The 27,682-nt window shown below is 40.7% G+C and overlaps 2 protein-coding genes and 1 long non-coding RNA gene across 4 annotated transcripts in view; 2 read left to right on the top strand and 1 right to left on the bottom strand.

Annotated features, from left to right (window-relative positions):
- LOC308107309 (claudin-4-like) overlaps positions 1-27,682 on the bottom strand; it is a 143,416-nt gene that overhangs the window by 23,347 nt on the left and 92,387 nt on the right. The gene's annotated exons all lie outside the window — the stretch shown is intronic.
- LOC308107316 lies at positions 1,150-2,150 on the top strand. The gene is made up of 2 exons (XR_013935208.1): positions 1,150-1,363; positions 1,602-2,150. It is a non-coding gene; the product is annotated as an uncharacterized lncRNA (long non-coding RNA).
- On the top strand, positions 13,789-26,102 carry LOC308107302 (deoxynucleoside triphosphate triphosphohydrolase SAMHD1-like). Of its 2 annotated transcripts, none has more exons than XM_080459581.1 (17): positions 13,789-13,922; positions 14,471-14,515; positions 16,376-16,388; positions 16,662-16,822; positions 17,439-17,554; positions 21,279-21,373; positions 21,723-21,962; positions 22,052-22,152; positions 22,297-22,405; positions 22,494-22,585; positions 22,712-22,803; positions 23,152-23,267; positions 23,564-23,581; positions 23,674-23,736; positions 23,887-23,991; positions 24,569-24,718; positions 25,364-26,102. In XM_080459581.1, the coding sequence occupies exons 2-17, from the start codon at positions 14,487-14,489 to the stop codon at positions 25,394-25,396; spliced, it is 1,533 nt and encodes a 510-aa protein (XP_080315707.1). In that variant the 5' UTR covers positions 13,789-13,922; positions 14,471-14,486; the 3' UTR covers positions 25,397-26,102. The 2 variants fall into 2 exon arrangements, with proteins under 2 accessions (XP_080315707.1, XP_080315708.1); XM_080459582.1 differs by having other exon boundaries at positions 13,792-13,922; positions 21,831-21,962.

The following is a 27,682-nucleotide window of genomic DNA, read 5'->3' as shown; positions in this document are numbered from 1 at the left end:
ACACAAGGAAGCAAAAGGCCAAAAGAAAGAACACAACGATGGCATAGTCCTCCATGTGTGTTCCTCGAGTTCTCCCGCGTTGACCGCTGCGTAATGGTGTCACATCCTGCGTGATTACGCAGCCGTTCATAACCCCGCCTACATTTCAAACTGTTCCCCGTGTAATGGAAACGCGGCACTGATGCGGGTCTGTTTACGGATAGTCAACCCCCACCTGACCTGCACCAGTACCAAGGGGCACTGTGGAAACGGGGCTTATGGGACAGGCACTAAGCCCGTGTCAGGAGATCCATGGCAACAGATTACTAGCTAACTAGCCGGGTTCCGACCACTTTTGACCCCACTTTAGGGTTTAGGTTACGTGTGTTATGTTAGCAAGCTAACATGCTAACACATGCTAAATGAACATGCTAATGTGTGCTGTGACGTATACTACATAAAGTAGTGGCAGTATTTAGGGCAGGGGTGTCCAAGCTTGGTCCTGGAGGGCCGGCGTCTTGCAGGGTTTAGTTCTCTCTCAGTTGCAGCACACCTGATTGTAATGAAGGGCTCATAATTGGGCTTTTTCACAACCTTGGCGATGACATCATCATTACATTCAGGTATGCTGAAACAGGGAGAGAACTAAAACATGCAGGACACCGGCCCTCCACAACCGAGTTTAGACACCCCTGATTTAGGGGATATAGGTCAGCAGTGGGAGGCAGGCACAAAACAATTTTCTTTTACAGATCACTTCACCAACTCAGACGTTCATGTGGCTGTCGTGTCTAAAATGAAAGGAAACCATGGCATGGAGTGAGATAAAGCCCACAGCTTCCTCGGAGGGAAAATCCTGATATGCAGCTCAGTTGTAGGATATTACATAAGCAATACTATGATCACAGTTTATGTGTATGCTTAGATACTGAAAATCTGACAGTTCATTCTAAGCAGGACATTCCGACCGTTCATTCCAGGATAAGATTGTTCAGCTATCAGCCTGATTTCAGCTACTCCGGATAACAACATATGCACATACAGCCTTCATGACACACATTGATTAGGGACGTCTGATTTCAGTTAGCAACAAACACCATGACAAAACTGAACAATCGCGCTGAAGCAACCTATTGTCGGGGTGTGGCCCCCACCCAGAAGAAAAATGTTGAACCACGGAAGTTGGACACTCTGCTCGTACTCCTGCGTGAGACATTCAGGGTCCAGCGCTGCGCATTGCATATGGCTATCTATTTATATTCGATCTATTTATCTATAGCTATTTACTTTCTTTGCTAAATAAATGGTCAAAGTTATCTTGCTGCCTTCAGACCCTTTTTAAACAGATCGGATCAAAGGACTGGGAGGAACCAGCGGGTTTAAGGTCAGTTTCTAACATGTGTTTCTTCACCTGCATATAGAGAAAAACAGGCAGTAGAGAAAATCTTCCCAGCTTGTTCCACTAAGTGTGATCAAATATAATGAGAATAAACTTTCCTATGAGTAAAATATTGAGCAGTTTGTCATATCATCCATGTGATTGTCATTGAATGTATTAAATTATTGTGTCCCTTTAAATATTTATTTCCTGGAATAAAGAAACGTGTCTTGTTTTGATTTAGTTTTCAGATCATTGCAGGACCGGTCTATCTCTCCACGCCCAAAACACACACACGACGAGCTACAACTGCTCACAATCAGGTGAGATGGTGTGTTGTGCAACAGGTTTCTGTCTGATGCAGGATTCCGACACCTGGCAACAACAATCTGGCAACAACACTTTGCATCAGCGGGTGGTACACCCTAATTCCTCAGATGCTGACACAAATCTGGAGTTGGTCCAGACTGAGGAGGTGATGAATTCAGAAACAAAGATGCTGAACTGAATGTTTGACAGTCAAGACATGAACTGTGTTTCTCGTTTTCACTCTTTGTGTGCTACACTGCCACTCATTGTGAGATATGCATGATATTGTGGAAACAAAAATGTGACCCGATGATGGTGAGAATAAATGCACCCAAAACGACCTACAAAATACAGGCACAAAAGACGGCTCAACGTGGCTGCCATTTTTAAGTTATTGCCTATTTTGCCACATTATTGAACTAATGGGCTGACCAAATCATTTGTTTTGAACTATATGGAAGATTTTCATTATCTGTAAGTCAAACTCATCAAAATTGCAAGAAATAAAAGCTTGAAACATTTCACTCTGTGTCTAATGAATCTACATAAAATAACAGTTTCACTTTCTAAAATGACTGACAACAAATATTGATCTTTTTCATGATATTGTAATTTTTTGAGATGAACCTGTATAGAGAAAAACAGCCAGTGGAGAAGATCTTCTCAGCTTGTTCCACTAAGTGTGATCAAATTAGTGAGAATAAACTGTCCTAGGAGTAAAACATTGAGCAGTTTGTCATATCATTCATGTGATTGTCATCGGATGTATTTAACTAATTATTGTGTTCCTTTAAAGTTTTATTTCCTTGAAAAAAAAAGAAACCTGTCTTGATTTGATTTTGTTTTGAGATCATTGCAAGGACGAGTCTATCTCGCCACGTCCAAAACAAATAAACAAACAAACAAACAAACAAACAAATGATATTTGATCCATTTCTGTCTGTGTTGGAGCTTCAAAAGGTACTCCTTCTTCCACCGCATCCAGAAGTTGTTGGCCAAGAGTTGAACTCGGCACCATCTCTTGTAAAGGTAGAGATCTTCGCTGACGAACTTCCCAGGAGGTGCATTCATGGTCATTTCTCTTTCGTGATAGTGCTTAACAAGTAACGTTGACATATAACATAGTCGCTTGGAAGAACTGCAAGGGTGCTTCACCTGTGGATGTAGAGCAGCATGGGCTGAGCGGCCTCCCACTCTGAGGATTTCTTGGTCATCGAGGAATGGACTTAATCTGTTCTACTTGTTGCCCTTGTCTTTGACTAGTTTCTCCTTGTGACTCTGAAGACTTTATCTTTTGAGAAGGTTGCTTCTTGAACCATCTTGATTATTGTCAGCTCTGCTTCTCTACTTTCCTCTAAACTGGTGATATCATGAGTCCTTGGCTGTTGACCCTTGGTTTCTTTTACATGGCGCTTGTGTCTGGCGATAGCTTTCACCATTCTGGACCAGTTGGAGAACTTTGTCAGGCGGTTCAGCAACGACCGTGTCTCTATTGCCTGGATGTTGTAGACCTGGGCTTTCTTGAGTTCTGGGTCACTACTTGAGATTTCTTCCACGATGACATCTCCATTTGGTAGCTCCTTCTGCCACAGAAAATCTGAGCCTGTGAACCAGTTTGAGGATACCAGTTGCTCTGTTGTGACACTTCTGGAGGCGGGATCTGCTACATTTTCTTCAGAACCCACATATTTCCATTGTGTGGATTCTGTGCTTTGCTTGATACGTTCGGCCTGGGTTGCTACATACACATGAAATCTTCTGGCTTCATTGTTGATGTACCTAAGCACAACCATTGAATCGGTCCAGAAGAATTCTTGTAGGCGCTCTACTTCCAGTTCTTTCTTGAGCATGTCGCTGATGTGGACAGCCACCACTGCTGCTGACAGCTCAAGTCCTGGTATAGTTGTGACTTTAGTAGGGGGAACTCTTGACTTCCTCATGACTGAAGGAATAATTATATGCATCACAAAATACTTCAGCAGCAGTTTGTTATCACATGTAGGCATCAACGCAGACACACACACACACAAAAACACACACACTGTTGGGGCTGAAGATTCCATGAACTCCTCCAGAGGCTTCCTCCCCCGAAAGAAAATCACCAGGGACAATGGATAGGCCATAAAACAGCAGGGGAGCGAGCCAGACCCCGGAAGTGGCCAATGAGGATGCTTGAATCCGACCCGAACACCACAGGGGTCCAAAACTGAAGTTGGTGAGACTCACTTTCTACCAACACTCTCGGCTTTTCAATCTGACTGTTACACCCCGAGGAGGGACGGAACATACCTTGAAGGACACAGGGAAACGGTTGGATTTTTACAATTTTTATTTAATTTTCTTTTAATACGTTCGTTGGTTTTTAATTCAAAAAAAAGTGTTGAACCTGAAAAGCAAGCGGGTTATGTAAAAACTAGAACCCGACAAAACCCCATAACAACCCCGTGTCCTAAACTAACAAAATATCAAAAGAACAGGTACCTGGTGGGTTGGCAAAAACAAACAAACAGGTGCGGTACCGGGCCAACCCTGTACAGGGCCGTAGGAGCCGGTACCAACACCCAATCTAACAAACGAAAACCCCAACCTACTTTTGAAGGATAAACAAATCGAAAACAGGACCACCAGTCCCACCAGGGAAAAAGGATCTGTGCTAACCCCCACATACAACGAAGGCGGAAGAGCCGAAGAGGACAGCCGCCTGGCTGCATGTTCGAATGGGAGTGATCGACAGAGAGAGAGCTCTCCCCAACCCTTTAGACACCGCCTATTTATAGGCGGAGAGGCGGGCTTTAACGAATCCTACGAAAATAATAACTAACAAATACGGAAATAATCCCTCAAGACCAACAAGGGGATATAGAGATAAATTTACTTCCCGCCAAAAAATAATACTTTATATAAATATATATCTAAATAACAAACTAAATAAATTGACCTCTCAACGGAAGTAGAATAATCATACAAAAACCTTCACTAATCCCTAACACTGACCATCGAGGGAGAGACATCTCTTTCCCTCGTCAGGATGGTATTAGAGAGCACCAAGCAGAAACAAAGAGACAGAACCAACACCAGCCCGCTGGACGAGCAGGACCCAGTTCGGACTACATCTTCTGTTTCCTCTATTTTTGCCTTTTTGGGGGATTCTGGAGACCAAAGCCAGCGTCTCCTCTTCTCCTCTCCTCCCCTCCTCCTTCAACTGCCTTGCTGTCCACTGCTGCAGCTGGAGCCAGGCCTCTGAATTCAGGATGCTGAATTCAGACCCGGTAACAACCAGTTACCACCGCCTCCCAGAACCAACAGAACCACGGACGATGCTTTTCAGCACCAAACCAGGGAGGGTGAGAGCTTTTGTCTGGGCAGAGAATAGTTAGAATGATGTTCTGTTAACCTGCAATGTGTGTTTCAATGTGCCGCTCAGAAGGCCGCAGCATCTCATATGTTTGTGTAGGCGCGTTCACGCGCACCAACCAAGTCCAGGACCCTGATTTTCCACCTCAGAACCAGAGGTCCGAGTGAGCTCCAGGCCCACTGGGAGCCGCGCAGAATTCTCTGTCTTTCTCTTGTCTTCATCCTCTCTCATTCTCTCTCATTCTCTCCCCCTATTTCACTAACCCGCAGCAACGCCCCCCCCTTATCAGATCGAGAGAAGGTCACAACTATGTGCCAGCTGCTGCAAGAGCAGATCTGCCTCAGTCACAGGAGTCCTAACTGCAGGTCCCGACCTCCACTTAGGACTCAGAACTCAGAACCGGGCCAACGGAACCGCCCGTTCGTTACGCCCTCGGTAGACTAACTTGCTCCGAGACCGCCCTTGCGCACGCGCGCTCGACGGACGTCTTGTTTATCTGGCCGCTAAGCAACCGCCGCGTCCCCAGAAAGAGCGAGTCAAACGCCCCTAGTGGTCGCGTGGGTCATCGCAATCCCTCTTGACACCCACCTGGTGGACACATCAAGTCATTGCGCTCTCCCTCTGCGCGCCGCCGCACGCCCCTAGTGGTCGTCACAGTCACCGCATTGACCCGCCAACGTCTGCCTCCACCTGGTGGACGTTCGAGGTCATTACACCCCCTCACATTGACCCGAAGACGTCTGCCTCCACCTGGTGGACGTTCAAGGTCATTACACCACCACCCTCATCTCTCCAGACCACACACACACACACACACACACACACACACACACACACACACACACACGCATACGCACACGCACACGCACACGCACACCACACACACACTTTGTACATAGTGTTTGCTGTTTAATAGATTAGATCTCCATGTTAGATGTCGTTTGCTATTTGAATGTGTTGATTTATGAAATGATTTCAGAATTATTTATGAATGAATACATTTTGTTAATAAACGCCTGTTAGCTGAATTGTACGCTTCTTGGTGATTATTGTGTATTTATTGTTGACAATTCACTGGTTTGTAACAGTCTGTGCTCGGATCTCACACCTTCAATTCTATTTAAGATTGTTATATTTTATGCAGAGATATTAACTAACTTAAATAAACTTTTTACAAACGAAATTGATATTTTGGTATTAGCTCTTTCCAGTTTATCTGGTGGTGCCCCGATTTATTATTAATACATAAATAACAAATTTATGCAAATTAATAATTTTTTTATTCATAAATTATTTTTGATAAATTAAAAAAAAAAGTGTTTTTAAAGTAATTATTCAATTACTTTAGGAGTTGTTAATGAGTAAATGACCGTTTACTTCCATTAATAATTTAAATTTTTCATAAATTACTTCCAGTGATTTATTACTTTCAGTAATCTATTACTTACAGTAATTTACTGCTATTAACTAACCATAAATCCCAATACACACACACAGACACACACACACACACACACACACACACACACACACACACACACACACACACACACACACACACACACACACACACACACACACACACACACACACACACACACATAGGGAAACTGATTCACATAGGGTGGAGCGACCCCCATCGGAGGGGGTATTCCAAAGGGCAATAAAACAATAAAAACTGCAACAGGAGAACAACCCCACTCAGGGGTGTCGGAACAAAAGCAAGCAGTTATAGGCCCTGTTTACACGACAACATTTCACGTGACAACACCTTATCCACTAAAAAAAAGGAGTGCGTTTACATTGCAGCAGCGGACACAGAGACAATGATGTAGTTATTATGCCGGGCCACTGGAGGCGCTGTTGCTTGATTTTGTTATGAAACTACACAGACGTGTCTGCAGAGAACAATACACTATAAACGTGAAGAAAATGGAGAGCACCCGATATCCGCATGGACTGATGACGCATCGGATGCTATCAGGGGTCAGTCTCAACTATTAAACTGCTGATCTGGGTGATAAAACTAGAATACAGACCGCGGGTCGTACCACTACCATGTTTTTTTACAACTGAATGAGCAGGAGGGAGGGGGAGAGATGTGCATGCGCAGTAACAGGCTCTGTAGCCTCCATCAGTCTCTGCAGGAGGGATTTGCGCCATGAAAGAATCTTTCCACCTTGGGAGCCGGATTGAAAACTTTGCAGATACATTGCATCCTCAAACTGGTGTCGTGTAAATGGACCCCCCAAAAGTGAAGACAGTTTTGCGGATACACTCAAATTTGTTGTTGTGTAAATGGGGCCATAGAGAATTGCCGCTTTTTTCTGAAAGCAACTTCCGAGGAGCGGACACAGGAAAAAGTCCAAAAAAGCGTGAGACTGCAGCGCTCCAGGGGACTTCAGGACACAGCCTCGGAGGAGAGACGTGAGCCAAAAAGGAAAAAAGCTCCTTTATGACCAAAGAACAGTGGACTTCACCTGTTTCACTGAATACTCTGAGGTACGAGTATGTGCCATAGGCCGATATGGTGGCATCGGAAAAATTATGAAGTTGGTAGTGCTGTACTTTGTAGCATCTTGGGATTTTAATGTCAGCAAATTTTGAACGTCTTTGAAGCCAACCTTCCCATTGGTCGAGGTCATCGGGTAAGGGATCATCCCAACTGAGCTTGTCACGACACATCTGCTGTAGGACCTGCTTGTTCACTAGGATGAAGGGTGCCACAAATCCGAGGGGGTCATATACTTTTTTTTTTCTTAGTTTAGTTTCTTTTAGTTTTTAGTTTATTTCAGTTGCATTTATCCAAAGCAACAAACAAGAACATTATTACAAAAAAAAAATAATTAACTGCCCAGCAACCAAATAAAGAATCGCCTGAAGCCTGTGGCTTATTTTGCCATTCCTGGACCATTGAAGTATTACAAAAAAAGATAAATAATCAAATACAAAACTAAATGACAGTTTAAGTTAGAAATCACGTTTTTAATAATAAGTAAATATCAAATGAATAATTCACAGAATAACCGTTAATTATTTTACATTTTAAACTCTTTTTGAAAACAAAGATAATTACACCTTTTCTGTTCATCATACAGTCCATTCCATAATCTCACTCCCAAAACTGACACACATATATATTTAACATTTGTTCTTACTTTACAGATTCCAAACATTACCCCCCCCCCCCCCCCCCCCCCGCCAAATCATTTTGGAATACCATCTGGAATGCTATTTTTCATCACACGGAACACAATTTCTAATGTTTTAAAAAATATAATATCTAGGAATTTTAATTTGGATGATTGTATGAAAAGTTGATTGGCGGAAGCTCGATTTCCGGCTCCATTTATGATCCTGATCCCTCTTTTTTGCAATTTTATTATTGGATCCATGTTAGTTTTATTTGTATTTCCCCATATTTCCTCACAATATGTCATGTAAGGCAGCACAAGTGAACAATACAATAAATGTAGACATGTATTATTCAGTAAGTCTGTAGTTTTGTAAAGAACAGAAATAGAATTGGACAATTTTCACTTGATGTGTTCAATGTGAGGCTTCCAACAAAGTTTTTGGGATTACTCCTAAAAATGTAGTTTCATAAACCCTTTCAATTTCAACATTATTTCAATACAGTTTTACGTCACCATTTGCCCTTTTTCCAACAAACAACATAAATGTTGTTTTACATGCATTTAATGATAACTTATTTAAAGATAAGGATGTATTTAACTTATTAAATTCTATTTGTACTGTTTTCAACAATTCAGTAGGGTCTCCTCCAGAACAAGATAAAGTAGTACACATTTCCGTGCACTCAATACTTGCTTGGGCCGCGTTTGCATGAATTGCTGAATTTCCTTGCACATTTTGCATTTCATTTGGATATCAAAGTCCCAGAGTCTGCAGGAAGAGTGAAGAGGCACAGAATCCACATTGTTTGAAGTCCAGTGTGAACTTTCCACAGTCAGTGATGGTTTGGATTGCAATTCATGCAAAAGGAGACCTAACCAAGTATACAGACATTTTTACTTTGTTTTTTTACCTCTTTGTTCATTTAACATGATTCCTTTACATCTTCAGGGGATCACTAAAGGTTGCTGACCAAGCCCACTCTGACTTCAGTAACCATAAGATACTAAAGTAATCATTCACTGGCAGGTTTTTGATAAAAGTATCAATGTTACAGTGTAATGAAGTATTTTTTATTTGTTGACTCAATTATCATAATGAACTATTCATTACATTTTTAAAACACAATGGGACAATATGTTTGTTTTTTCATGAATATTTTGATCACATTGGTTCAGCATTAAACAAAACACTCAACTGATTTTCAACTGTTGTTTTATTCCAAAGTTTCAACTCAGACTTATACATTAATAATATCAGCTTATTTCAGAACAAGTGAAAACATAAATAAGAATATTCTCTCCCTCCCTCTCTCTCTGTCTCGCTCTCTCTCTTACACACACACACACACACACACACACACACACACACACACACACACACACACACACACACACACATAGGGAAACTGATTCACATAGGGTGGAGTGACCCCCATCAGAGGGGGCATTCCAAAGGGCAATAAAACAATAAAAACTGCAACAGGAGAACAACCCCACTCAGGGGTGTCAGAACAAAAGCAAGCAGTTATAAGCCCTGTTTACACGACAACATTTCACGTGATTACCGGAGGTTCATCAAAAACTACAGCAAGGTCGCAACCCCCCTCACTCAACTCACATCCACCTCAACCTCTTCTGTGGACACCGGCGGCTGAACACTCATTTTGTAGACTGAAACAACTGTTTACCCAGGCTCCGGTGCTGTGCCATCCTGACCCCCTCAGACAGTTCATCGTGGAGGTCGATGACTCGGACTCTGGCGTGGGTGCGATATTATCCCAGTGTGCCGAGGATTCTAGAGTGCACCCCTGTGCCTTTTTTTCAAGACGCCTCACTCCGGCTGAACAGAACTATGATGTTGGTAACCGGGAGTTGCTGGTGGTGGTACTGGCATTGGAGGAGTGGAGGCACTGGTTGGAGGGTGCTTCTCAATCGTTCGTGGTCTGGACGGACCATAAGAACCTCTCCTATCTTCAGACCGCGAAAAGGCTAAACTCTCGGTAGGTGCGCTGGGCGTTGTTTCTGGGACGGTTTAACTTTACTCTCACTTACAGGCCAGGATCCCGAAACACAAAGCCTGACGCCTTGTCCCGGCAGACCACTGTCGAGAAGACTGAGGTGGAGCCAGAGAACATCCTCTCCTCCACCTGCATGGTCGCGTCCTCTTCCTGGGACATCGCGAGTCAGGTCAGACGTGCGCTACTCACCCATCACGATCCGGGTAATGGTGTGACTAACTGTCTCTTTGTTCCTGAGCCTGTGAGGTCCAAGGTTCTTCAGTGGGGGCACTCTTCCAGATTAACCTGCCATCCTGGTTTTCAACGAACCCTTTCGTTCCTAAGACAACGGTTCTGGTGACCCTCCATGGCTCAGGACACCCGAACCTTTGTGGCTGCCTGCGCCGTCTGTGCCCGAAGCAAGGCATCCCACCAACCTCCTGCGGGGCTGCTCCACCCATTACCCATCCCTAGCCGACCCTGGTCCCATATTGCCATTGACTTTGGGACCGGTCTCCCCCCGTCCGAAGGGAACACGGTAATAATGACTATTGTGGACCGCTTCTCCAAGTCTGTGCATTTTGTCCCTCTCCCGAAATTGCCCTCAGCTATGGAGACAGCGGATCGGAAGGTCAGGGATGTTTACCGGCTGCACGGGATCCTCCTGGATGTGGTGTCTGACCGTGGACAGCAGTTCACGTCCCAGGTATGGAAGGCTTTCTGTAAAGCTCTTGGATCATCTCCCAGCCTCTCCTCAGGGTACCACCCTCAAACCAATGGTCAGACGGAGAAGACCAACCAGGACCTGGAGACTGCACTGCGGTGCATGACGGCTCGGCATCCATCTTCCTGGAGCTCACAGTTGCCTTGGGTGGAGTACGCCCACAATTCCCTCACCTGCTCTGCCACAGGTATGTCCCCGTTTATGGTGGCCCTGGGTTACCAACTCCCCCCCTGTTCCCCACCCAGGAGGAGGACGTTGCCGTGCCCTCAGTACAAGCCCATCTTAGACGCTGTCGGCGGGTTTGGAGGGAGGCTAGGGGGCCTCGAACCGCCTTGGTTCGATCGTCGGCTCGCAACAAGAGACTGGTTGACCGTCGGAGGTCTCCCGCCCCCTCATATCACCCCGGACAAAAGGTATGGCCCTCCTCCCGCGACCTCCCACTCCAGGTGGAGTCTCGCAAGCTGGCGCCTCGATTCATCGGGCCTTTCGAGATCGAGGAAATCATCAACCCGGCGGTGGTGAAACTGAAGTTGCCAGCATCCTTAAAGATCCATCCTTCATTCCATGTCTCTTTGTTGAAACCGGTTCACTCTAGCCCTCTTAGCCCCACCACCTAGCCCCCGCCACCCCCCCTGCTCATCGATAACCATCCTGCCTACACAGTGCACAAGATCTTGGATGTTCGTCGCCGGGGCCGGGGGTTCCAGTTCCTGGTGGATTGGGAAGGTTACGGGCCTGAAGAGCGGTCGTGGGTGCCGAGGGGACACATTCTGGATAGGAGTCTGCTGGTCGACTTCTACCGGGAGCATCTGGAGAAGCCTGGTAGGACGCCAGGAGGCGTCCGTTGAGGGGGGGGTCATGTCACGTTTCGCAGGTGCATACTGCTGGGTTTGTTTTTGTTTGTGTGTTTGTGTGGGCGTGTGTGCATAGGTGGAGCGGACGGAGGAGGATGCTCACCTGAAACAGATGATTGAGGCCAGTATTTAGGAACCGGGTTTCCAGGCTCTCATCGCCAGATCGTCACGTTTACCCCCGCGGTACTTTGACTCGGCCAATTGAGCTTATTGTATGACAGTTTGTGTCGCGTATGCTAAGATACTTGGAGTTATCTGTTTTCTACTCTCCTGTGCAGTCCCTGTGTGCCCCGTTCTGTCCTGCTCGGGAGATCGCTGCCCAGTGACGTCAGCCTCCGCCTTCACGCCACTCTCCGAGGATTGCCCGTCCCGCTGGAGAGATCACCCGAATAAACTCTTTATCTAAACTTAACTTCCTCGTCCTGTCGGCGCCTGAATCCTCCACACACCCCACCTGACATAAATATCAAATGTATAATTCACAGAATAACCGTTAATTATTTTACATTTTAAACTCTTTCTGAAAACAAAGATAATTACACCTTTTCTGTTCATCATACAGTCCATTCCATAACCTCACTCCCAAAACTGACACACATATATATTTAACATTTGTTCTTACTTTACAGATTCCAAACATTAACCCCCCCCGCCAAATCATTTTGGAATACCATCTGGAATGCTATTTTTCATCACACGGAACACAATTTCTAATGTTTTAAAAAATATAATATCTAGGAATTTTAATTTGGATGATTGTTTGAAAAGTTGATTGGCGGAAGCTCGATTTCCGGCTCCATTTATGATCCTGATCCCTCTTTTTTGCAATTTTATTATTGGATCCATGTTAGTTTTATTTGTATTTCCCCATATTTCTTCACAATATGTCATGTAAGGCAGCACAAGTGAACAATACAATAAATGTAGACATGTATTATTCAGTAAGTCTGTAGTTTTGTAAAGAACAGAAATAGAATTGGACAATTTTCACTTGATGTGTTCTATGTGAGGCTTCCAACAAAGTTTTTGGGATTACTCCTAAAAATGTAGTTTCATAAACCCTTTCAATTTCAACATTATTTCAATACGTCACCATTTGCCCTTTTTCCAACAAACAACATAAATGTTGTTTTACATGCATTTAATGATAACTTATTTAAAGATAAGGATGTATTTAACTTATTAAATTCTATTTGTACTGTTTTCAACAATTCAGTAGGGTCTCCTCCAGAACAAGATAAAGTAGTACACATTTCCGTGCACTCAATACTTGCTTGGGCCGCGTTTGCATGAATTGCTGAATTTCCTTGCACATTTTGCATTTCATTTGGATATCAAAGTCCCAGAGTCTGCAGGAAGAGTGAAGAGGCACAGAATCCACATTGTTTGAAGTCCAGTGTGAACTTTCCACAGTCAGTGATGGTTTGGATTGCAATTTATGCAAAAGGAGACCTAACCAAGTATACAGACATTTTTACTTTGTTTTTTTACCTCTTTGTTCATTTAACATGATTCCTTTACATCTTCAGGGGATCACTAAAGGTTGCTGACCAAGCCCACTCTGGCTTCAGTAACCATAAGATACTAAAGTAATCATTCACTGGCAGGTTTTTGATAAAAGTATCAACGTTACAGTGTAATGAAGTATTTTTTATTTGTTGACTCAATTATCATAATGAACTATTCATTACATTTTTAAGATACAATGGGACAATATGTTTGTTTTTTCATGAATATTTTGATCACATTGGTTCAGCATTAAACAAAACACTCAACTGATTTTCAACTGTTGTTTTATTCCAAAGTTTCAACTCAGACTTATACATTAATAATATCAGCTTATTTCAGAACAAGTGAAAACATAAATAAGAATATTCTCTCCCTCCCTCTCTCTCTGTCTCACTCTCTCTCTTACACACACACACACACACACACACACACACACACACACACACACACACACACACACACACACACACACACACACACACACACACACACACACACACACACACACACACACACAGGTATAAGAGCATACACTTGCTCTGGTTCAATAGACGGAAGGTGGACGTCACTCAGCTCACATCATTCTCTCATCATTCTCACTTCACACTAATATTCTCTTTTGTCTATATTTTGTTTTAATTTACTCTTCAAGCATCTCACCAGGAAAATAATCACATTCAGTAAGTATAAAGGCCGTTCTGTCATTGTATGGATAATTGTTTTCTATCTTTTTCCATGTGAAATGTAATTATGAAATAATATTATGAAAACCTGAACTGGAATTGTTGTGTTTTTCTATGCTGAAGTATGAAGTGAGATTCTTCTCTCTGAAATGATTACAAATGAATGTCAGTTCTTGTGTCATGTTCCAACAGCCATTAAATAAATCTCTATTCTGTATAACAAATAGTTTGATATGACAGCTTATAAGTTTTGGTTCTAAAAAAAAGGAATTGTCATCACTTGTCAGTATTTCTGGTGATTTGGAGGCGTTATTTCGCAAAATTGCAGGGAGAAAACAATTTTGATTAAAAATGACAACATACAAAGAGACAGGGAACTAGTGATTTTCAATAGAGATACTAATCACATTGAAGTTGACTCGAGACAAAATTTCAACAATATCAAGACAGCATGTCTTTGAGAGTGAGTTTTCTTTGTTTGGTGATTGAACTGAGCTTTTTGCTTTAAGACTAATACGACGAAATACTTGTCTTTCTTTTCCCAGGAATCAAAGTGCAACCATGGTTGTTCCTCAGACTAAAACCCAAAAGTAGGTGGCTCGTAATATATATGGCTCGGTATACAAAGGAGTACAATAAGCTCTAAAGAGAGTAATTTTCAGAGAACATAGAAAATGTCCTTGCTACTATGTTGGCTTGAGCATACAGCATACAGCACACAGCATCGTCTATACAGATCATCATCATCACACATTTTATTGGTGATGAGATGTCCCAGATGTTTTGTTTTGTTACTGACAGTGAGTTTTTGTTCTGACAGGTAAAAATGAGGGAAGTTGAAATCCTTATCCTTCTTAGTTCTACAGATCAGAACTGTGCTCTTTTTGGCATTATACTTAACATCAAATTTGAAACCCATACTCAGAAAAAGATATTTAAAAGCTGCTGAAACCCTGCACTGCTGGGAGAAAGAATGACCAAATCAGCATATATGAGATGATTAATTATTTTGTTACACAGCACACGTCCAGTTTTACATCTATTCAGTTGTTGAGATAACTCATGATATATAGGTTAAAGAGAGCAGGGGAAAGCAGCCCCCCTTTGTGTTACTCCATTGCTCACCCCAAAAGATGAAGAGAATGGATCACCCCACTTGACTTGCATATTCTGATTAGCATACCAGTAAACCAAAATTCTTACGATATAATCTGGCACCCCCTTTTTACTTAATTTCATAAACAACTTTTCATGGTTTACACGGTCAAAGGCCTTAGAAGCATCAATAAATCCTATAAGAACAAATTAATTTTTTCTCCTGTAAATTTCAACCGTTTCTTTCAGTGCATAAATACAGAGATCAGTGCTATGTCTGGATTAAAATCCAAACTGATTTTCATTGGTACCAATATGTTTAGTGATTTGATCTAAAAGAACCTTTCCAGTACCTTCGATACCACACTGGCAAGCACAATAGGCCTGTAGTTATCTAGGCTCCCAATCTTTCCAGCTTTCCAGCTACAGTTTACATTAGAGCACATTAGAGTATCAATGGGTGTCATACAGCAGGCTCATTGACTGTAAAATAGCATGGGCATCTGCACTACTGATACAGTGGTCAAGCCAAGATGTTGTGTGCCAAGCCTCACTTTGTCTTCACAGAAATGCATCATGTGACGGGCAAACAGAGAAGGTTCATCTGAGATGTCAACATTCACATCATCAACAATAAATACATTTGTTCACCAGCCCCAAGCAAATGTTCATGTAAAGTGTTCAGTTTCCCCAGGTCCTGTTTGCAGAAAAATGTTTTCTGGAGACACAATGTCACACTGTTGGAGCAAGTTGTTCACTACTATGTGTCGGGCTCTATCTCCAGCGCCGTCACCCACACGCAGACCATGACAGTTGTAGGAAACAACACACATATCACAGTTAGGAGATCAGCGCGGTTGTGACGCCCACAGACGAAGGTCCCAGTGGAGAAGCTGTACTAGCCCCCTGGGCTCCTGTCTTGCATGCCATCTCTGTATAACAGAGCCTTCAGGCCAGAGCGCCGGGTCACACATCTCCATCACATCATTGCATTCAGCGCACACTTTAAATGAGCTGTACCTGTTGCTTGCAATGTCAATACACTGACAAGTTACATCACGGCCAAGTCTATGCTTGTACAATTATATAGGATTACTATTGCAACAACACATCATCAGTAGGGTAACCTGTCTCACGACGGTCTAATCCCAGCTCAAGTTCTCTATTAGTGGGTGAACAATCCAATGCTTGGTGAATTCTGCTTCACAATAATGGGAAGAGCAAACATTGAAGGATCAACATAACCCTTTGTTGTTGTTTTTTAAATGTCAATCATCTGTGTCTGATATATGTCTCTGTTTTTTCTCATTTTATTATTCAACCCTGCAATGACGGGACATTTTACACCACTTCAGAGTGGAGGGAAAGGTAAGAAGAAACTGTTAAGATGTCATCACTGTGTGAGAATTGCAATTTAGATAATCAATGTTATGTGTTTTTATTTTTGATTGTTAGTCTTTTGTTTATCTTGTGCTAGTCAACAGGAAATAGGACATATTCTGGTGGGATGAAGGAATGCAGGTTGAAATGAATTAAATGCAGTGCAAAGAGCCTTCATGAAAACAACAGCTGACTTTTGTAGCACTCTTAAAGAGGATGGGAAATGGTTTTGACTAATCTAACCTTTCTTGTTTTTAAAAGGTGTTTCACGATCCAGTCCATGGACAAATAGCGTTACACCCACTCCTGGTCAAAATCATAGACACGCCTGAGTTTCAGAGACTGCGAAACATCAAGCAACTTGGAGGAGTCCCTTTTGTTTACCCTAGCGGGTGCCACACCCGGTTTGAGCACTCAATTGGGTATGTACACAAAATAGATTTCAGAAATATGTTCATCAAATAATCCAAGACCTGTCAGCTGACTTTCAAATGTTTTAAAATGATATTCATGCTACATCCTAAATATGTTTTTCTTACCATGGTAAATCATTGTTTTTCATCAGAGCCTCTTCAGATATATTGTTAATGTCAGTTGGGAGGAACTGTAATTATTATTATTATTATTATTATTATTATTATTATTATTATTATTATTATTATTATTATTAACAACAAAGTTTGCAACAAGTACCACTTTTTATTCCTCATACACTGGGATTTTTTCAAGTTTCACAAAGGATGAGGATGTCTGACCCAAAGCAAATGATTATGATGATCTTTATATGTCAATGAATATTCTCATTTAAGCGATTGATTGAGGTCAACTGGACTTGGACATGCAGTATGTCTCAGAAGAAATTTCATCCCTTATCCAAGAGACTTCATAAGTTATGAAGTTCCTTTGATTTGCCAGGATCTGTTCATTGGCATTGAGATTACGGTTGTAATGAAGAGGCAGTAAAAATCAATCAAAGTAAACAAAGCTGAAGTGTAATTATAGTTCATGTATGTGCATGCTGTTTGTCTGGTTATACAGGGTGGCTCACTTGGCAGGAGAATTGGCATACAATCTGAGATCAAGGCAAGAAGAGCTCAATATCACAGAAAAAGAAATCCTCTGTGTGCAAATTGCAGGTCTTTGTCATGATCTGGGTAAGTCGTACATTAATTCCCTTAATTAAATGTATTTTAAATGAAAAGTGCTTTGGAAATAAAATGTATAAAACATAGAATAAATTTGAATGTAAAAGTAGAAGTGGTACACCATTCAGAAGGCAACAGCATACTTTAGAAAACATTATTGCCTTTATTCAGTGGCAGAAGAGTTCACTGATAGCTCATGTGGTGGGACTTTTTATTGGAGGAAATTGACCACAAACCCCCGAATGGAGTTACACATCATGAAACAAGCTGAGCAAAACTATATTATTGACAGTCTGCCACAGTTACCTTGGAAAAGTAATCTGATTACTGATTACTAGTTACTCACTTAAAAGTAACTTAGTTACTTTACTAATTACTTGTTTTTAAAAGTAACTAAGTTAGACTACTTAGAAAGTTTTTTAAGTTACTTTCAGCAGCTGCTGACATAAAAAGGACAACCGGTTTTTCCAGAAACTCTGATCACTGTCTGTCCTCCTGCACCATGTTTATACATAATGGAACCTTTGACCTTCATTCTTTGTTGTATTTATATCTGACTAAAGGTTTTATTATCAGAGTTTTACTATTACTGGTATTTATTTACCTGGTGATGTAGTTGTAGTCTGTTGTTGCACTATTTATATTCATGTGCACGACCTGCTCTATGCTTTTGATTGCCCCCCCCCCACCCCACAAATAAATTCTTTCATTGATTGATTGATTGATTGAAAAAAAGGGGCGGGGCTTCATGCCAATAAATCTTTTTACTCAGGAGAATTACAAATATAGTTTAACATCTCTGCATTTGTGTTCTTGTTGCAATGATCAGGTTTAGTGATTATGTTTGTTGGTTCTGATTCTTTTGGGTTACCAGAACACATGCCCGGTTCTGTTTAATAATAAAGCAGCTTTGCAGGCAAGAAACTCACTACAATGATAACTCACACCACAGGAGTCAGGAGAGAAGTATGAAGTGCCTTCTTTTGACCTTCAATATCATCACCAACAAAAGTCATGGCAATGCTGAGGATTATCAAATGAAGATGTGCTTTTCCTTTTTACCATCTGCAATGAGCAAAGACTTTTATTTTTGAATACACCGAACAGGATCAACATGGCAGCAGGACATGACACACAAAATCCTCTGCACTCCTGGTTGCCAACTTCCAAATATTAGACTAATTTAAACTCGATCAGCGAACTAACTACACGAACTAAGCAAAAAAAACACAAAACAATCATTACCAACACTAACAAGCCTAATAAAACCCCAAATAAAGACACATTTGAAACACCGCCAACCCAACTCCCATAATACATTGCAGGGATCCGCTCCAATGTATTAAGACAATATGTTTCGGCTGGCAAGTGTTAATCTAACAAAATCAAGATGGCAAAACACCAATAAAGAAACTTAAACAACTATTCAATAGCAGTCTCCAGACTCTCCCAACAAGATATATCTCATGACACGGCAGTGCATCCGTTGTTTATGTTGGAAACACGGAAACATGGAGAAAATGAAAACAACTCTGACAGCAGAGCTGTCTGCGGTGCTGAAACCACTTCTGCGGCACAAATTGACATGAAAGTACAAACAATGTTCTGAACTTTTCTGAAGGTCTGGTAGCTCAGGTGTTGGTCTCCCATCTTTTAAAAGCTGGCGTTTTTCCTCAAAAGAAAGTTGTGAAAATGTCTATGGTCTCTCGCGCTGTCACCCTGCCTGTTAAACCACCAACTAGCTAGAGAGCATAGCAGCGTAGCGATCTGCTTTTTACATAAATGAGTTTCATATCGGGGAACTGACTGCGCATGCACAAACACTGAATATGACCGGTGTAGGTACCAGACCTGTCAGGGCTACACCGGCAAAGGCAGAGCAGCAGTGTGCCTTCAGAAGGGGGTGTGGCCTTCAGGAGAGGATGTAGCCTTCAGGAGCCTTTTAGAGGCGCTGTGACTCACCAAACACAACAAAAACGCAGAAGTAGACAGACCACATAGAAATTTAGAAGTAGACTTCTGCACAAAAACACATAAACCACTATTTTCTAACTCTTTTTTTCCACGGATGATCGTCTTTGCTGAGCGTACTCCACCGCATGTTTACTTTTTAGATGTCTTATCAAACTAGTTGTGTTAAACGAAGCTCTGGTGCTCCCAGGTCTCGGGACTGTGGCGAAGCAAAGAGTACAACTGGCCGCTGGACTGGTTTCGTTGTCCACCATTAAAATACCTCCAGACTGCTGACATTTTATCCACTCAATGGCTTTGGGCGGCTAACGGCAGTTTACGGCAGGTCGCAAACGGGGCTCGCTTTACGGCAGCTGACATGAAAAAGTGTTTTTTTTTTCTTTTTTTTAGATCGGCGCGGTGATCGCCTCGATTTGCCAATTCCCGATCACTCACAAATATATATATATATATATATATAGAGGATGTATAGGAGATATATATATATATATATTTATACTTTTTTTAGAAACAACAAAATGTGCTAAGATTGACAACTTGTTCATTAAAACCAGCCTCACGGTTAGAAACAAGTGATGATGGAACACATAAGATGCACTAACTTTGCCTCCAAACCGCTGTTCAATTTAATTATCAAGTCAATGAATTCTGTGGCTTTGTGGTATATAACATAAAATTATATAATTTCAATAACAGTATGATGCAACGCCACATAACTAGGAAACTTGGTCTTTTGGTTCCTCAGAAACCAGATCCAGCAGCACCAAGCAGGTTGGACTGATCACAGGATAGATCATATTATCATATTCAATCTAATGAAGAGTAGGATGTAGACCTGCTCCATATGAGAGATGTCCTGAGATTCTAGATGGTTCAGCTCTACGTTCATGAAACTGAGCTGAACTTTGTAAAAAGGGGAGAATTGTGCTGAGAATATAGATCATTTTTAAAAAGTGATTTAGCGTGAGAAGCAGAGCCAGTGGTGATGAGGGGATTGAACCCGTCACTATGGAAGGAACAGCTGAACTGCTGTAACAGTGTGTGAACAATCAAGCAGTACTTCCAATATATGAGACGTTTCTCAACAGTACATTTCATGAAAAACAGACTGAGGAGCCCTTTGAGCAGAAGATACTTGAGGCATTATGCTCATGTGCACTGAGGAAGGAATCCTCATGTCTTTGGAAAATGATATTGTCATAAAAACAGAGGCAGAGACCAGAGCACTGCTCAGGGTTCATTCATGTTTTAGGGTCGGTCATGTTTCTATGAAAAACACATGATAGTATTATAAGAAAGTATATTTTTTAATTCTATATTATGAATCTAATTTTTTATGTTTTTGTTTCATTTTTAAGGTTTGGATATCTGTTAACACTTACTTGAAATATAGATTCTGAAATTATATATAAAATAAAAGATGTATTGTATAATGGTGCACTTGTGTTGAACTAAATTCCCATTATGAAGCAACCATTTCTTGCAATGAAATGGAAATATTTTCGAAACATATAATGAATTAAAAAGGCTTTACAGAATAGTGCTATGGACTTCACATGCAAGATTAGAATTACATCATTTTAATAGGTTGTGATCTAAAGTGGGCCGGTCTGAGGTATGAAAGTCCAGGGCTGAAAATGAGTCCCACTCTGGCCCTTCTATGAAGGACATGGTTTAATAATTTCAAAATGCAATTATTAACTCTTAACACATAACACATAATAACTATGAGGTTAAAACTAATTTATCTCTCAATATTTAGGACACGGGCCCTTTTCTCACCTGTTTGATAACATGTTCATACAAAAGGCCAAAGATAGTCAAGGAACAGAGAAAGACAAAGGAATTTCATGGAAGGTAAGTAGAGTTGTAAAACACTGAAAAATATATTATAAATTGCTATCAAATAATCAATTCTCAAACAAATATAGTATATTATAGATTCTTTTTTAACGACAAGTGAAGCAGCAATGTTTTCTGCATCGGCAGCCGAAACATGTCAGCAAGGTAAAAACATTCCTGCTTCACTTGTCGTTAAAAAAAAGAAAGCATAAGATACGTTTAAAAACAACAAAACGTCAATGAACATAAGTATAGTGCTGTAATGTCAGTGAGATAAATGCCAATAGGATAAAAGTTGTAGTCTGCCTATGAATATCAAGAAGTAAAAAAAACCAAATTTAACACTGGTCTGTGTAACTTATAGCATGAGGATGCATCAGAGAGGCTGTTTGACCACTTGCTGAAAAAAAATGGTCTGGAAGCCGAGCTGAAGGAACATGGTTTAAAAGAAAAAGACCTGACTTTCATCAAGGAGATTATGAATCCAGAGAAGAAGAAGAGAGCAGGAGCAGGAGGAGGAGAAGTAGTAGAAGAAGAAGAAGAAGAAGAAGAAGAAGAAGAAGAAGAAGAAGAAGAAGAAGAAGAAGAAGAAGAAGAAGGAGAAGTACTGGACCACTCTTGTACAAAAATCGTGATATCAGTACACCTCTCCTGTCCGTGTCTCATTTCATCATACTGGTGTTTCCTTCACAGTGGCCCTTTAAAGGTCGTTGCGAGGAAAAGTCTTTCCTGTATGAAATTGTGGCAAACAAACTGAATGGAATTGATGTGGACAAGTTTGACTACCTTGACAGGTGGAGCATGTTTCATACATTAATCAGTTTTTGACATTGAGAAGTGAACTATTGTCTTTTACTTCCACTGAAAAAGTAGAACATTGTAAAATTCACCCTCATACCAATTTCACTCATTCATATCCGAACTGTGTTTGATTTCAGAGACTGCCACCACTTGGGTCTCAAGAACACCTTTGACTATCGTCGCTTCTTCTTGCTTGCCAGGGTGTGTGAAGTGAAAGGAAGGAAACACATCTGTATGAGAGAGAAGGTGACAAATCCTGGTTTCTATTAACCTCCAAACAAATATTATTTCTCCTGAGTTGCTGTGATTAAACTTTAGGCTGTGGTGTTGGCAGGATACGGACAATCTGTACGACATGTTCTACTCAAGGTACAGTCTCCACAGAAGGGTCTACCAGCACAAAGTGACCAAAAATGTGGAAATGATGTAAGTGCCCTCCTTCTGTCAGCGTTTGTCTCTTGTTTGATATTGATCCTTTGCATTGCTTTGTGATTCTCCTCAGAATAGAATATGCAGTATAAACTTTAAGAAATGCTTTATCTGTTTACCCAGGATCACTGACGCCTTCAGAAGTGCCGATCCGGTTCTCAAATTATCCGAAGCCATCAAGGAAGAGAACATTGAGGATTACATCAAGCTGACAGGTCACTCGATGACAACGTTCAAAATATCAGTTGCAACATATTTGAAATGAAAATACAAAATCCTCCCAAACACAGACTAAAGTGTGACAACATATACTTTGCCTGAGTTCCGTTTAAATCTCTATTTCTATTGGCCTTTGTTGAATATTAATTACAAGCAGAAATGAAGCCATTCTTTTAAAATAAGTCACTGTAGGTTATGACGTTATGAGTATTGAAAAGTAAGTGTTTATCAAAATGTTTTATTTTTGACATGGAGGAGAAACTGTAAAAAGGCAACAGAAATGGGTTTTTCAATGGATTCACTATCATTAATGAGTCATTTTGACTTCCTATTTTGTCCTGTAGATGAAGTGTTTGGGAAAATCCTGCATTCTACCGATAAGGAGAACATGGTCGACGCGAGAGCGATACTGCAGAATGTCCACAAACGAAACCTGTACAAGTTTGTGGGTGAAGCCAAGGTGTGCTGTAATCTTATGTCTGTATTACATTATGCTTCAGGCAAAACTGACTTTCAGATGAACTACTAATATATGAAGATTGTGTTTTCATCCCCTTTGAAACTAAATCTCTTATAACAGCTGGCCAGACATTTACGGTAATATTAGCATAATGATCAAATACTGATGAAAAAACCCCACACTGTAGTGAGCTTGATGTACTTGTACCTTGTTACTCTGTGTTTCATGAATCAATGTCTTGTCCCACCTTTTCTCACTTATTCTTTTATCAACACAACAAAATGAACTAACCACAGGACATATCAAAGGAGGAGGTAAGAATAAGAACAGAGTTCAGATTATAAACTAAAATTAACATTGTTACAGAGATGACTATGAAATGAATGGTCCCTCCTCTATCACACAGAAACAACGGCTGATCACTAAACTGAAAGAAATTCTTTTGCCTCCTGGCAGCCTTGAATTTCATGTGAGTTTTTGGATTATTTAATTTCACTCCACCATATTGAAATATTTGATTTTCTTCATCTTCATTTGATTTGTAAAATGTTGCCTTCTCCCAAGGAATAGTCTGCATGCTATTATAAATTAAACTTTTCATCCCCATTTTGTCTTCTAGACGTTCAAGTTTGACTATGGGAAGGGAGACGCGGATCCTCTTGACAAAATGTATTTCTATCGAAAGGATAACCCAGAGACCGGATTCCTAATCCCAAGCGAGGAGGTGAATAAAACTAAAGAGACTAGAAAAGCTTTGTTCACAGTGAAGTGTCTGAACAAATTAATTTAATGAATCAATGAACTTTTGAGTTTTTTTTTTTTTTTTTAATAAAATAGACAGACAGTAGATGGTTTAAAAAAAAAAAAAAGATCTAATTGCCCTTAATGTAAAGAGTTTGCTCACCACCGGTGAGTTACTTCAGAGGTTAGAATTACTGTGTGAGGAGGGGACTAATGAGATCTCAGTTTTTAGATTTTTTTCCAATTTATTTTCTTTTTCATTCAGCTGTCCAGTTTTTAGAGTTCAACACCCATGACGTGCTCAGCCACCTTTTCTGCCAAGTTCAGGACTTTATAATACAGAAGTCGTGTCCAATTAGGACACTATTGTGAAGAATGAACTTGATTCTCTTTCTATAAATGTTCAGTCATCATTAACGTGATGTGTCATTTTCATTCATTCATTCATTCATTCATTCATTCATTCATTCATTCATTCATTCATTCATTCATTCATTCATTCATTCATCTATTTATTTATAACTCAATACTGGTACTGATGTCGTTGTCATTCCTTCCAGAGAAGCACTCTTCTCCCAGAACATTTTTGTGAGAAGAGGTTCAGAGTTTACTGGAAGAACACTGAGAACAACGACGAGGCAGAAGAAAAGCTGAAAAAAGCCAAGGAAAGATTTTTCACCTGGTTTCATCCTGATACTGTGGGAGCTCAGGTAATATTTTGATCTTGATTAATCATAGACTTTGGTAAGTTGGAGGTGATAAAATTAGAAAAAAAAAGACGCGTCTGAGCTTGGGGTGAGTACACAACTTTGACATTTGAAGTTCAGAAATCCAACGTAAATAAAAATCATGTGCACACTACAGAAACATTTGAATCTGCACAAGGTCATATTGTTCTGTAAGAATTGTGTTTTCATGTATCTCCTAGCATCATATGTAATAAAATAATAATAATTCACTAATTCAAATCAAGAAGAGCACTGTCCATGCAGGTCAGTACAAGTCAAAGTGCTTCACAGATAATAGGCAAATAAATGCTTTTCTCTGCACGCACCTCAGACCGACCTGTCCTTAATGGTCATCACAGTTTATTGTAATGAGTTATTCTACTTTGTTATTCTCTTATGTAAATGTCAAACTTTATTTCTCACAAATGTGACATCAATACAACAAAATGAGTAATGTTTCAGTTTTTACAAAACTTCAAAAGGTTCTCTTTCCAATCACAGTAGAAATTATAGAGATCTGTTATCACCATTGGCGCAGCATAAAAAGCTGCTGCAAATCTGGTAAAACTGGATGATGTTCTTATTAATGCTGTCATCTTTATCTCTTCTTCTTTTCTTGAAATACAGAGAGAAGATGGGAACAATGAAGGGCAAAACTGAGTGAAAGGATACTCTGACACTTGGTACATGAAATGAAAATCACAAAACCATCATGTACAAACGTCACGTTCACTCTGATAGTCCCCCTTTTTTTCTATTTCTATGTTGCATGTTAAATCTTTCCAGAAGTCTGGTCAGCAGGTTGGTCCCCGGTCAATAAGAAATATGTCAGACTATAGACTGTATAGTCAGGTATGTTACTCAATCATCACTTTGCATCACGAGAGCATGAAAACTGAAAAATGAACGTGAGCAAAATAGGTAACCGAGTCTGATAGAGGATAAATTGTGGAGTGATGGTATATTAAACGTTTTTTGGTGTGTGATTTTAAGTTGTGTGACTTTATTGAAAGTAATTAAAGTTTGATCGGTTTTATGTTTGACATGATTACATGATTCTGCCCTGAAAGGTTTGAATTTGGTCTTGAAGGTTATTTTTCTTGTGTCTTTATTATTACTTTTGAATTATGTATCAGTGGTGGCATGTTTTACTTCAACACTTTAGTTAGAAGGATTCTGCACTAAATAAGGACTTTTAGGAATTTAGAATTGAAATCAGAGTAGAGATGAAGTTATGGGACTTTTATTCTTTGATCATTGAGTGAAAATGGATTGATAAAATGTTCTTACATCAGGGCTTCATCAGTGGTTGTAACTGTAATCATATTTAAGATGATTTTAATAAAAATGGTGTCTGGTCTAAATGAAATGTTGTGTATCCTGTGTGTAGTTAATGCAATAACACCATTCCTTTAATGATTAAAAATCAGCCAATGCAGAGCTGAGTTGTGACTGAGGCAACATTTACACGTGGCAGCAGGTTATTTACAAAAACGGATAGTTCTCACTCTTCAATTACAAAGAAAATCTTCATTTACCAAAAAATCTTCATTTACGCAAATGTGTCTAAAATCAGAATCTTGAAAAAAACTAATTGTCACAAATGGCGCAAGTTATTTCATGTTCAGTGATAACGGCACACGGTTGGTTTATTTGGACTGATAAAGAAGCGGCGCTCCTCCTAAATGTGGCGGTAGAAGTTAACGTGAAAATAAGCAGCTTTCGCTGAATCCATCTTGAGCGGTCAAACTGTAAACACAGCTTTCTCTTTCTTTCTTTCTTTCGTTCGTTCATTTTCCGATCGGTGGGAATGGTATGAACTGGTTGGAACCAGCTGATGGCGGTAGTGCAACTTAACAGATGCCAAGTAAAGAAGAAGAGAAACAGTCATCAGGGATGAAAAGGTTGCTGATGGGAGAGAGAGGGAGGCAGCCTCTGGCAAGGCGCAATGATTTCTATTCCTAGGGTCGCGTTTATTTTTAATCTGCTTAATTCGTAGTGCCTGCCTCTTTATGAGGTGAGGCGCTAAGATTACTATTCCTAGGAAATCAACAATTGTTCAAAAATCTTTCTGGCAGTTTTTTTGGAGCGTATCTAGTCCCGCACTGTTTGGAGCACGTACACAAAAACGCTCATCAAAATGTGCGGAAAATTCGGAAATGGTGTGCTATGACTTTTATAAGCGCCATGGCTAACGGTTTCAAAGCAGATGGGAACCAAAAAACAAAACAAATCCTCACTTTTCAATGCCAGGTCATGTCGCCATACTTTCAGCTTGAGACTTGATCTTGTCCTCTATACAGAAGTGAAAACATATTTTATACATCTCCACCCAATTTTACTCTGTGAGCCTTTAAGTTTGATAAAGCTTTCAGCCGTTTTTGGAGTTTAACATGGGTGTGTGTTGGAAAAGTTATAGAGTGGGGAGATTTTCGTTAGAGTGGGAGAAGCTGTCGACTTCCCCCCAAAAACAAGTCTCTCTCTCGTCGCCATGGTCACATTTCTTCCTCTATCTCATCATATTATACATCAAAACGTAGCTACAGGCCTTGTGCTTCTAACATGGGGGTTCTTTTGTCTGGGACATAAATGGGTTTCTATAAAAAAATCCTTAATTGGCAGCAAGATTTCCTCCCATCGACTCTGTTGGGCCTAGACCACCAGACGCAGAACTTCGTATGGGGACACAAAGGGCCGCATGTTGACTCACACGGACTGGGCCCAAACACTTCCAACTTGCAGGACGAGCTGGAAAAGCCATGGAACAGTACTTTTTGTCCATCTTTTCTTCTTCTTGAAAGGGACCCGCACAGCTGCAACGGGACCCACAGCGTCCGCTGCCGCTCGTCTTATCTTCTACAGATAAGCTCAAAACACATAGCCGCCTTTAGCACCCGAACAGCTAACTTGTGCCGCTAACGACAGATCACCAGAGTTCTGACTGTA

Source organism: Lipophrys pholis (genome assembly GCF_963383615.2).
Source record: "Lipophrys pholis genome assembly, chromosome: 3".
NCBI classification, from domain to species: Eukaryota; Metazoa; Chordata; class Actinopteri; order Blenniiformes; family Blenniidae; genus Lipophrys; species Lipophrys pholis.
This window is presented reverse-complemented; position numbering and strand designations above follow the sequence as displayed.